Below are 12,781 nucleotides of genomic sequence, written 5' to 3'. Positions count from 1 at the left end.
CATCATGCACACAGGCTTCAGATGGAGGACAAAGATGGCCAAAAGAGAAGGCGTCGGCACCGAACAACGGAGATGCCCATATGACCCAACTCCAATGCAGCGACCGTTTAGGTAAGTATTATAAAGTAATTTTTACGTTCTACACAGAGGCCTGGGCGCTTATATACAGCATGTTAGAATGCTGTGAATAAGAGCTCACTGGTGGTGGCCGCAGCTTATAGGCCCCAAATCTGGTGACAGGTTTCCTTTAAGTCAAATGCACAATGTTAAGTAAATATTTGATGGATGCACTTTTAGGTAACATTTAATGATACGTGATGTTGTAAAAATGAAAGATTTTTAATAAAAACTATAATGATGACTCCATAGTTAGTATATAGTAGATAGTGGGGTGTCTACAGGGCTCCTAATCTGTCCCTTAGTATGGGGGCCTCCCTAGCTTATCTTTAATCTCAGGGATACTCCTGATGGTGGAGACGTCTGAGTCTCCTTCCTGACCCTGCTCCTAACCACACCTGATCTAATTTCTCCTCTCCCCAGGGAGGGACAGGACAGGAGTGAGATGAAATCCACAAATAAAGACAGATAAGGGAAAAACCAACTCTCTATTTCACATCGTGCACACATACAGGATAAGACAAAAAGATATTTAGAAGGAAAAGCAAGAGCACGAAGGACGCTACAATACAACAAGGGTAAACTCCACAATCACACCAAGCAATAAGCACAACTTTCTTCACAATGTCTGGGACACCATCCATCACAGACCAACGTACAGCGAAGAGAAAAAAAAAAAAAAAGAGAAAAATCCAGCTCCAAAAAACATAGACAAATTATGGCTGGCATGGGTGGAAGGATCCAACCAGCATAAGTAGGAGGGGAGCAGATGTGATAGGCCTCCCCACAACATGTGATCAAAGGAGGAAGCAGACCAGCAGAGATTAACTCTTGCTAGCCTGCCCATGAATCAACACACATCAGGTCGACATCCAAGTCTGCCTGTGTTGATCCCAGACCATCAAGCGGAGGGTCAGAATCTGCAATGTGAACAGAGCCCAATGATGCCATGACAGTTAGCGAATTTTGTGCAAAACTCTGTGTAACAAAAACTTGTGTTAACAAAAAGCTCATTACCAGAGATGCTCAAGTCTTGAAGTGCGTGTTTTGGATAGCATTTACGCAACAGGCATCCTCGATAATAAAAAGCCATCCAGTTTTTCGGATCCAAATGAACAACAGCTGAAAAATCTTCTGCCGCCTCACTGTAGCGGGTAATTTTAGTGTAAGCTCTTCCCCGGTACATTCTGCATGACATCAAGTGAAGGGATACAACCAGGTTACTTAGTCCTACAGATTTTTTATTATCCAGAAGGTATTTTGTTCAGAGGCAGACAGCTCTGCTTGAGAATATGGGGTCAACCTATACAGCCCTCGCAATGAGGAAAATATAAGATATAAAAATGTCAATGTTTATTGAATAATTTAATTAAAAAAATGGAGGTTCCGTGCACTGCTTTTCATTATGGCTTTTCTGGAGTTGGTTGAACTGATGCATATTTCTCTCTTTAGACAGCTCTGCTGCTATAGGGTTAACTGAGATAGACATCCTAAAGGGGGCTTTACACGCTGCAACATCGCTAGCGTTTGCACCCGCCCCCTTTGTTTGTATGTCATGGGCAAATCACTGCCCGTGGCGGACAATATCGTTAGTCCCCGTCACACATACTTACCTTCCTAACGACGTCACTGTGGCCGGCGAACAGCCTCTTTTCTAAGGGGGTGGTTCGTGCAGTGTCACAGCGACGTCACACGGCAGGCGTCCAATAGAAGCAGAGGGGCGGAGAGCAGCCGCATGGAAGTGACGCCCACCTCATTGCCGGAGGACGCTGGTACGGTGTTGTTCGTCGTTCCCGGGGTGTCACACGTAGCGATGTGTGCTGCCTCAGGAACGACTAACAACCTGCGTCCAGAACAAGGGACGATATTTGGGAAATGGACAACGTGTCAACGATTTGGTGAGTATTTTACATCGTTAGCGGTCGCTCGTACATGTCACACGCAATGACGTCGCTAACGAGGCCGGATGTGCGTCATAAATTCCATGACCCCAATGACATCTCGTTAGCGATGTCGTTGCGTGTAAAGCGGCCTTTACACTCATGGGTCCTAACTAGAATTGGTGGGAATCGATTTGCCGGATCGGGTCCATCAGCCATGTCAGAAATCGGTGGCCGCTGGATGGGAGCCTATGAGCAGCCTCTTACCTGACAGCACCCGAGGCTCTTCTTTTGATTAGCCGGCCTGGCACATGGTTATTGTTGCATATGATGTCACATAGACCAAAGAAGAGTCACGGATGTTGTCAGGTAAGAGGCGGTTCATAAGGTTCCAGTCTAGAGGTGACCGATTACTGATGTGACCGATACACCAGGGACTGCAAATCAATTCACATCAACTCTAGTGCTAAGTTTGCTACTGGGTGATGGGTCCCTGCACAGTACTTTCCTATAGGAAGACATTTACATAAGACTCCTAATGTCAAATGAGAGAAAAAAACATCAAGCAGTCTGTATTGGGAAGTAGTAACATAATGGGGTGCAGAGTTTGACTTTTGCCATATAATTCCTGAAACAAATTATGACTAGATAACTAGCTATGAGGCAACCATTTACTATTCAAAAGGATGAGAAAACTGTAGGAGATGCAACATGACATAATAGGACCCAAAAGAATGCAACTGCACCATCAAAAATGATTGGAAATAATGGTTTTATGCTAGATGTGTAAACAAAACTGGGGGTAAAATGGGGGTGCGTCTTATAATCCAGATATGGCTTACTGGAGCGGCGGCGGTGGTGGAGCGGAGTCACAGGAGGCAGGGTTGGCGATACGGAGGGCTCGGTGGAGGGGGTGTCACTGCAGGGGAGTAGCTCAGGAGGGTCGGTGATGCGGCAGATGCCACTGATCTGACAGTGGGCTCCATTGAATCACCCGCAGTTAACGCGATAGACCTCAAGAAATTAGCCACGGAGGCGGCGCGTGTGCGCAGACTGACAAGATTGGCTTTAAGAAAATGGCTGCGGAGGCGGCGCATGTGCGCAAACTGACAAGATTGGCTTCAAGAAAATGGCTGCGGAGGTCCATTTGCGCACACGTGGCCCTTTTCTTGAAGTCAATCTCATCAACTGCGAACAATTCAATGGAGCCCGCAGTCCGCCGGCAGATCAATGGCGCCTGCCGTTGTGACACCCCCAAGCCCGCAGTATCACCATCCTTCCATCCACTGACCCTCCTGAACCGCCACACCCAGCAACATCGCCAATCCAGCCTCTTGTGACCTTCCTGAGCCCCTCCACCACCGCAACTTCCCCCTGATGAGATATTATAAGACGCACTAGGATTATAAGACGGACCCTTATGTTAGCATTACAAATTATTTTTTCCTATTTTCCTCCTCTAAATTTGGGGTGCGTCTTATAATCCAGTGCGTCTTATAAAACGAAAAATACGATAAATAATACTTCTCTCTGATAATAAGTATAGACTAATACAATTTAGAGTAATTTGTTGTGTATTGTAACTGTATAATGATATAGGGGGCAGCACTGATTGTTTCAGACCTGGCCTCTACGTTGTCAAAGTCCTGTTTGATGATGGCAGTGAAATCCTGCACAGCGACGTTCCAGTTGCCGTTCTCGAAATAGTACAATCCGTGCTTCATGAGAGCGTCAGTACGGCTGGGGTTATGGTGGAAGCTCTGCAAGGATAGAAAGAAAAGCATAACAGAGATGAAAATGACATATACAGTGCCTACAAGTAGTCTTCAACCCCCTGCAGATTTAGCAGGTTTGATAAGATGCAAATAAGTTAGAGCCTGCAAACTTCAAACAAGAGCAGGATTTATTAACAGATGCATAAATCTTACAAACCAACAAGTTATGTTGCTCAGTTAAATTTTAATACATTTTCAACATAAAAGTGTGGGTCAATTATTATTCAACCCCTAGGTTTAATATTTTGTGGAATAACCCTTGTTTGCAATTACAGCTAATAATCGTCTTTTATAAGACCTGATCAGGCCGGCACAGGTCTCTGGAGTTATCTTGGCCCACTCCTTCATGCAGATCCTCTCCAAGTTATCTAGGTTCTATGGGTGTCTCATGTGGACTTTAATCTTGAGCTCCTTCCACAAGTTTTCAGTTGGGTTAAGGTCAGGAGACTGACTAGGCCACTGCAACACCTTGATTTTTTCCCTCTTGAACCAGGCCTTGGTTTTCTTGGCTGTATGCTTTGGGTCGTTGTCTTGTTGGAAGATGAAATGACGACCCATCTTAAGATCCTTGATGGAGGAGCGGAGGTTCTTGGCCAAAATCTCCAGGTAGGCCGTGCTATCCATCTTCCCATGGATGCGGACCAGATGGCCTGGCCCCTTGGCTGAGAAACAGCCCCACAGCATGATGCTGCCACCACCATGCTTGACTGTAGGGATGGTATTCTTGGGGTCGTATGCAGTGCCATCCAGTCTCCAAACGTCACGTGTGTGGTTGGCACCAAAGATCTCGATCTTGGTCTCATCAGACCAGAGAACCTTGAACCAGTCTGTCTCAGAGTCCTCCAAGTGATCATGAGCAAACTGTAGACGAGCCTTGACATGACGCTTTGAAAGTAAAGGTACCTTACGGGCTCATCTGGAACGGAGACCATTGCGGTGGAGTACGTTACTTATGGTATTGACTGAAACCAATGTCCCCACTGCCATGAGATCTTCCCGGAGCTCCTTCCTTGTTGTCCTTGGGTTAGCCTTGATTCTTCGGACAAGCCTGGCCTTGGCACGGGAGGAAACTTTCAAAGGCTGTCCAGGCCGTGGAAGGCTAACAGTAGTTCCATAAGCCTTCCACTTCCGGATGATGCTCCCAACACTGGAGACAGGTAGGCCCAACTCCTTGGAAAGGGTTTTGTACCCCTTGCCAGCCTTGTGACCCTCCACGATCTTGTCTCTGATGGCCTTGGAATGCTCCTTTGTCTTTCCCATGTTGACCATGTATGAGTGCTGTTTACAAGTTTGGGGAGGGTCTTAATTAGTCAGAAAAGGCTGGAAAAAGAGATAATTAATCCAAAACATGTGAAGCTCATTGTTCTTTGTGCCTGAAATACTTCTTAATACTTTAGGGGAACCAAACAGAATTCTGGTGGTTTGAGGGGTTGAATAATAAATGACCCTCTGAATAAACGTTTCTCAATTTAAAAAAAAAAAAAAGAAATAACATTCTTTTTTGCTGCATTTCACACTTCCAGGCTGATCTACAGTCCAAATGTCACAATGCCAAGTTAATTCCGAATGTGTAAACCTGCTAAATCTGCAGGGGGTTGAATACTACTTGTAGGCACTGTACATAGCATGGAGGCAAAAGGTCTTTAGTACCTGTATCACACAAAAATATGTAAGAAACTGATCTGTAAGGTATGCACCAAATGCATGTTCTCTCACTGTTAAGGGTTTAGCCCTTGCCTTAAAGGGAATCTGTCACCAGGATTTTGCCACCTAATCTGAGAGCAGCATAATGTAGCGGCAGAGATCCTGATTCAAGCGATGTGTCACTTATTGGGCTGCTTAGTTTAGATTTGATAAAGATCACAGTCTTAATCAGCAGCAGAATATCACTACTGCCATGTAGTTCTCCATATTCATGAGCTCTGTATAACCCACCCCCAACCCCAACCACCACCACTTATTGACAGCTTTGTGTGTTTGCTAATCAGGGGTGTGGGCAGGTTTATACAGAGCTCAATATGCAGTGAACTGGTAGACCTGCAGCAGATAAAACAGGGATTGTATCAGAATCATATAAAGCAACCCAGTAAGGGAAACATTGCTGGAATCAGTGCCTCAGCCCCTGTTATACACTGTGTGCAGAATTATTAGGCAAGTTGTATTTTAGAGGATTTTTTTATTATTGATCAACAACTATGTTCTCAATCAACCCAAAAGACTCATAAATATCAAAGCTTAATATTTTTTAGATTTGGCTATCTTAAGCCTGCTTTACACGTTGCAATTTCGCATACGATATCGTATGTGATTTGCAACGCCCCCATCGTATGTGTGGCACGTTCAATTTGTTGAACGTGCCGCACATACGAGTAACCCCCGTCACACGTACTTACCCGTCCATACGACCTCGATGTGGGCGGCGAATGTCCACTTCCTGGAGTGGGAGGGACGTTCGGCGTCACAACGACGTCACGCGTCAGCCGGCCAATAGAAGCGGAGGGGCGGAGCTGAGCTGGACGTAAACATCCCGCCCACCTCCTTCCTTCCGCATTACCGTCCGGGAGCCGCAGGACGCAGGTAAGATCTGTTCATCGTTCCCGGGGTGTCACACACTGCAATGTGTGCTGCCTCGGGTACGATAAACAATCTGACGTTCAATTCTAGAGAAAGGTACGATGTGTATGCGATGAAAACGTTCAATCGCAATCGCACGTACCTGTCACACACTGCAATATACCTTACGATGCCGGATGTGCATCACTTACGACGTGACCCCGCCGACACATCGTAAGATATATTGCAGCGTGTAAAGCGGGTTTTAGGAGGATATCTGTTTGTGCAGGTAACTATTACTGTGCAGAATTATTAGGCTACTTAATAAAACCAAATATATTCCCATCTCACTTGTTTATTTTCACCAGGTAAACCAATTTAACTGCACAAAATTTAGAAATAAACATTTCTGACATGCAAAAACAAAACCCCAAAAAATTAGTGACCAATATAGCCACCTTTCTTTCTGATGACACTCAGCAGCCGACCATCCATAGATTCTGTCATTGCTTGATCTGTTTACGATGAACATTGCGTGCAGCAGCCACCACAGCCTCCAGACACTGCTCCCAGAGGTGCAGTTTTCCCTCCCTGTAGATCTCACATTTTATGAGGGACCACAGGTTCTCTATGGGGTTCAGATCAGGTGAACAAGGGGGCCATGTCATTATTTTTTCATCTTTTAGACCTTTACTGGCAAGCCACGCTGTGGAGTAGTTGGATGCATGTGATGGAGCATTGTCCTGCATGAAAATCATGTTTTTCTTGAACGATACCGACTTCTTCCTGTACCACTGCTTGAAGAAGATGTCTTCCAGAAACTGGCAGTAGATCTGGGAGTTGAGCTTCACTCCATCCTCAACACGAAAAGGTCCCACAAGTTCATCTTTGATGATACCAGCCCATACCAGTTCCCACCTCCACCTTGCTGGCGTCTGAGGCGGAGTGGAGCTCTCTGTCCTTTACTGACCCAGCCTCTGGCCCATCCATCTGGCCCATCAAGAGTCACTCTGATTTCATCCGTCCATAAAACCTTTGGAAAATCAGTCTTAAGATATTTCTTGGCCCAGTCTTGACGTTTTATCTTATTTTTCTTGTTCAGAGGTGGTGGTTTTTCAGCCTTCCTGACCTTGGCCATGTCCCTGAGTATGGCACACCTTGTGCTTTTTGATACTCAAGTAACGTTGCAGCTCTGAAATATGGCCAAACTGGTGGCAAATGGCATCTCGGCAGCTTCATGCTTGATTTTCCTCAATTCATGGGCAGTTATTTTGCGCCTTTTTTGCCCAAGACGCTTCTTGTGACCCTGTTGGCTATCTGCCATGAAACACTTGATTGTTCGGTGATCACGCTTCAAAAGTTTGGCAATTTCAAGACTGCTGCATCCCTCTGCAAGACATCTCACAATTTTGGACTTTTCAGAGCCCGTTAAATCTCTCTTCTGACCCATTTTGCCAAAGGAAAGGAAGTTGCCTAATAATTAAGCACACCTTATATAGGGTGTTGATGTCATTACACTGCACCCCTCCTCATTACAGAGATGCACATCACCTGATTTACTTAATTGGTAGTTGGCTCTCAGCCTATACAGCTTGGAGTAGGACGACATGTATAAAAAGTATCATGTGAGCAAAACACTCATTTGCCTAATAATTCTGCACACAGTGTACTGCTCTTAGATGGGAGAGCAATAACTTGGTAGTCTCTTTAAACTTGTAGAGAATACTTTCCACAGTAACCTGTAACATTACACAGCTGGCTAGAATTTGGCTTTTAGTGGTTGTTAATACCTGAGCATAGTCATCCATGGCTATTATAGGCTCATCCTGAGCCTCGTACATCTGCGCTCGCCGGTAATATATGTCATCGTCAGCAGGTCGACATTTAAGAGCTTGTGTGTAATTCACAATAGACATGGTATAGTCCTTCTTCTGCTTGTAGATCTCGGCTTTAGACAAGTAGGCGTCTGAGTTATATAGAAGAAATGAAGACATTTGATTTACATAAAACCGTCCAGGTTGACTTTCTTGCTTTATTGATAATCCATTACTTTTTTTTCTTCCTTTAACAGATCTGACCTCAGGAATACATTACTGGAAAACCTACATTACAAAAGTATGACAATGCGCCCCGCTCAGATCAACGGACTTGATATATAGCGACGCAGGGATCTTATCTCAACTCCGTTAGGAACCGGTCATCAGAAAATCACCTATTGTTTTAAATAGGTTTTACTTTTTCCAACTTTGGCAATGTTTTTGGTTCTCATGGCACAACTTTATAGAAATTGCTCAAGAAAATGAAGTATTTCTCCTGGAAAATTATACTTACACATGTTTACCGTATTTTTCGGACTATAAGGCGCACTTTTTTTCCCCCAAATGTTGGGGGAAAGTGGGGGGTGCGTCTTATAGTTTGAATGTGGCTGCGGGGAATGAGGGTGCTGCGGTGGAGCGGGTCATCGGGGGCACGAGCAGGCTGTAGCAGCGTGTGCAGTGAACACGTGGGCCCGCTCATTACATATGCACGCCTGTCCTCCCGCCCATCATCCCTCAGCGCTGAAGCCAGCGCTGACAGGTGGGCAGGATGATGAGCGGGGGGATGTGCGCATAATTAACAGCCGGCCCGCATGATCACCCCTGGCAACTACAACCTAGAGGGATCATGTGCGGCTATAGTCACTGCCCCCCGCGCATCATCTTCAGCGCGGGGTGCAGTGAATATTAGGGTATACTCACCGGTCACTTCCCTGCAGCACCGCAATCTCCTCCTGTCTGCCAGACGGCTGATCTGTGTAGAGAGCGGTGAGCACAGCGATGACGTCATCCCTGTGTGTGCCGCTAGTCTCCAAACAGGTCAGCTGACAGGCAGACAGGAGGACGAGCGTTGCTGCAGACAACGGTGACAGCTCCACACTCCAGTGGCACTGCTGCCGGCACAGACAGGAGTGTGGAGCTGAGTGCGACCAATTTTGTCTGGGGGGATTTGTGTGAAATTATGTCCAATTTGCCTTTTTTTCTCTGCTTTTGTGTTGTTCCAATACACACAAAGGAATTGAACGTGTAATTGCAATAATTTTCTGAGAGAAATACTTCATTTTCTGGAACAATTTCAAGGGTAGCAACACTTTCGGCCATGACTGTATATGTGAAAAAAAATGTAATCTTGCAATTTTCTTATTGGCCACTGGGGCTTTTTTTAGACTGATAATTCTTGTCTTTTCAGCAACAGTTTTCAGCAGTCTCTTTATCATCAGAGACAGGGTTACAATGAGAGGTAACATCTCTATACACAGCTGATAACGCAGGATCCACCAATCACAGTAGATGCTGTCCTCCAATGACCTTTGCACACACTGATTTGACACTTCAATACCATAAGCTAGTGTTAGGGTCTGACCATTGTTGCTATATACATGTGTTGTTTCCTGAAACTACAGGAAGTTAGAGGCTAAAAAATCCCCAGTGGCCAGTATGAAATTTGGAAGATTTCTATTTTTTATTTTCATTACAGATTGTGAAATGTACTATACAATTATTTTTTTTTATACATTTAAAACAATAGGTGTCTTTCTGATTGTAACTTTCCTTTAAAGGGGTTTTCGTAGGACTTAGATATTAATGCCTCAACCCCAATATAGTTTATCAATATCAGAACAGTCAGATTTCAACACCTGTCACGGCAGTCCGGAACCATAGACACAAAATGGTTAACCCAAACTGACTAGGGCAATCTGCCCACTAAGCAAGATCCAGAGGTACCCTGAAACCCTTTAATCCCTGTGGGTCCAGGAGTTTGCTGCCTATGGAAAGGCAGCAGTCCAAAAACTGGGATAGTCGCCAGGCAGGGTCAAAACCAGAATGTCAGGAAGGTACCAAATCAGCAGGCAGGAGGAACGTTAGGAAAACAGACAGAGGTCAAAACTAAAGGGCACTTTACACGTTGCGATATCGATATCGCTAGCGAGCGTACCTGCCTCCGTCGGTTGTGCGTCACGGGAAAATCGCTGCCCGTGGCGCACAACAGCGCTTACACCCGTCACACACATTTACCTGTCTAGCGACGTCGCTGTTGCCGGCGAACCGCCTCCTTTCTAAGGGGGCGGTTCATGTGGCGTCACTAAGCGGGCGCCCAATTGCAGAGAAGGGGCGGAGATGAGCGGCCGGAACATGCCGCCCACCTCCTTCCTTCCTCATTGCCGGTGGACGCAGGTAAGGAGATGTTCATCGTTCCTGCGGTGTCACACACAGCGATGTGTGGTGCCGCAAGAACGACGAACAACCAGCGGCATGCAACAGCAACGATATTATGAAAAGGAGCGACATGTCAACGATCAACGATTTTTGACGTTTTTGCGATCGTTGATCGTCGCTCCTTGGTGTCACACGCTGCGATGTCACTAACGGCACAGGATGTGCGTCACAAACACCGTGACCCCGACGATATATCGTTAGCGATATCGTTGTGTGTAAAGCACCCTTTAGATGTCAGGCAAGGTACAGAATTGGCAGGCAGGAGGAACGTCACGAAAACAGACCAAGGTCAAAACCAAGATGTCAGCAGAGGTACAGAATCAGCAGACAGGGGGAACGTCAGGAAAAACAGACCAAGGTCAAAACCGAGTTGTCAGGCGAGGTACAGAATCGGCAGGCAGGAGGAACATCAGGAAAAACAAACCAAGGTCAAAACCGAGTTGTCAGGCGAGGTACAGAATCAGCAGGCAGGAGGAATGTCAGGAAAACAGGCCGAGGTCAAACAGGGGACAAAACAGCAAGGTGTGCACAGTAACAGTAAAGGGTGTAGCTCTAGCAAAACACAGGGCTATATGTGGCAAAGAACAGCAGACTACTGAAAATATAAAAAAGGTGTGGTGTCAATTGGCTGGAGTGGGAGTTGATAACTTCAGCTGGAAGGTACACAACCCTACAGTCAGCCAGTGGTACTGCAAGTCCAAGCCAGACCAAGCTTGGCGGATGGGCGGCAACTGCGCCCACCAGCGCTACTGGTATGACTCTTCCCCTATCACCAGCATTGCGGCGCCTGGTGACTTGGGCAGAAGTCGCAGGAGCAGACTCTGGTGGAGGCGTGACATCACCACATCTGATCAGCAGCTTCTGCAATCGTCACATGTACACAGTTACAGAGCCTGCAAGGCACAGCGCCGCACACTGTGTAATGTTCTCGGCTACTCCTATTGAAGTAAAAGGGAGCATTTCAAAAAGCTGATCAGAGAAGGTGCTGGGTGTCCGTTCTCCATAATCTCATATTAATCACCTATACCAGGTCATCAATATTGTGAGTGTTTGGAAACACATTCAACGCACAATAAAGACCTACCTTAAGGACGTCAAAAAATACACTATTCATTATCACTCTGAAGTTCAAACCCGGTGCCTACTAACAGCCAATGTTCAATACAGATTGTGGTGCAGCCATGTGCTATCCAGCCCGAGCCTCGAGGTATTAAACGCTGACCTGTGGGGCTAGGGGTTTTCTTTAGCAGGTTTATTATTTCCTACCTGCATGAGTTTTATTATATTTAATAATAAAGTTTAGGTCATCCAAGGCTTCACTGGTCTTGCCTTGCAGAAGGTAAATTAAATGTCTGTGCCAATATGCATCTAGCAGTTGTGGTTCATGATTTATAACCTGTGGAGAAAAAAAAAAAATTATATATATATATATATATATATATATATATATATATATATATATATATATATATATATATATATATATATATATATATATATATATATATATATATATATATATATATATATATATATATACACACACAAACAATGAAGTCTCATTTAAAGGGGCACCAAACTTAAAAAATAAAGATTTTCTACAAGATCCTTGAAGGGAACCTGTCACTAGAATTTTCGCTATGAAACTAAAAGACTCCCCTTCTGCAGCTCCTGAGCTGCATTCTAGAAAGGCTCATCTTGCTACTGGCTCCCCTTTCACACCTAAATAACTTTATAAAAACTTACCTTTTGCTATGGTAATGAGGTTTGCTGGCCACAGGGTCGGGCTGTATTGCGCCTGTTATCCCCCTTCTGCCGCTGTTCGCCGTCCCCCAGTGTTGATTGACATAGATGAGGCCGCCGCCCTCATGTTACTCAGTACTCCTGAAGTCTTGCGCATGCGCATTGGCACTATTGCGGGACTGAGCACAGTTCAAATCGCGAGCGCCGGTGATGTTATTGCGCAGGCGCGAGATTAGGGGCGACGCTCTGAATGTCATCATCAGCGTCATCCAAGTACCCGCCCATAATCTCGCGCCTGCGCAATAACATCACCAGCGCTCGCGATTTGAAAACAGTGCTCAGTCCCGCGATAGTGCCACTGCGCATGCGCGAGACTTCAGGAGCACTGAGTAACATGAGGGCGGCGGCCTCATCTATGTCAATCGAAACTGGGGGACGGCGAACAGTGGCAGGAGGGGGA

The 12,781-nt window shown here is 45.6% G+C and overlaps 1 protein-coding gene across 1 annotated transcript in view; it reads right to left on the bottom strand.

Moving 5' to 3' along the window:
• The window catches only part of LOC142258517 (uncharacterized), a 163,936-nt gene that overhangs the window by 146,768 nt on the left and 4,387 nt on the right, over positions 1-12,781 (bottom strand). Inside the window, exons 3-6 of the mRNA XM_075331139.1 lie at positions 11,845-11,974; positions 8,116-8,291; positions 3,621-3,757; positions 1,135-1,304 (exon numbers count right to left, since the gene is read on the bottom strand). Of these exons, the coding sequence (XP_075187254.1) occupies positions 1,135-1,304; positions 3,621-3,757; positions 8,116-8,291; positions 11,845-11,974 (613 nt within the window). The remainder of the gene's footprint in view (positions 1-1,134; positions 1,305-3,620; positions 3,758-8,115; positions 8,292-11,844; positions 11,975-12,781) is intronic.

The sequence above is a fragment of the Anomaloglossus baeobatrachus genome, chromosome 12 (assembly GCF_048569485.1).
Source record: "Anomaloglossus baeobatrachus isolate aAnoBae1 chromosome 12, aAnoBae1.hap1, whole genome shotgun sequence".
Lineage (NCBI taxonomy): Eukaryota > Metazoa > Chordata > Amphibia > Anura > Aromobatidae > Anomaloglossus > Anomaloglossus baeobatrachus.
The sequence above is the reverse complement of the archived record's forward strand: the minus strand, read 5'-3'. Positions and strand labels throughout refer to the sequence as shown.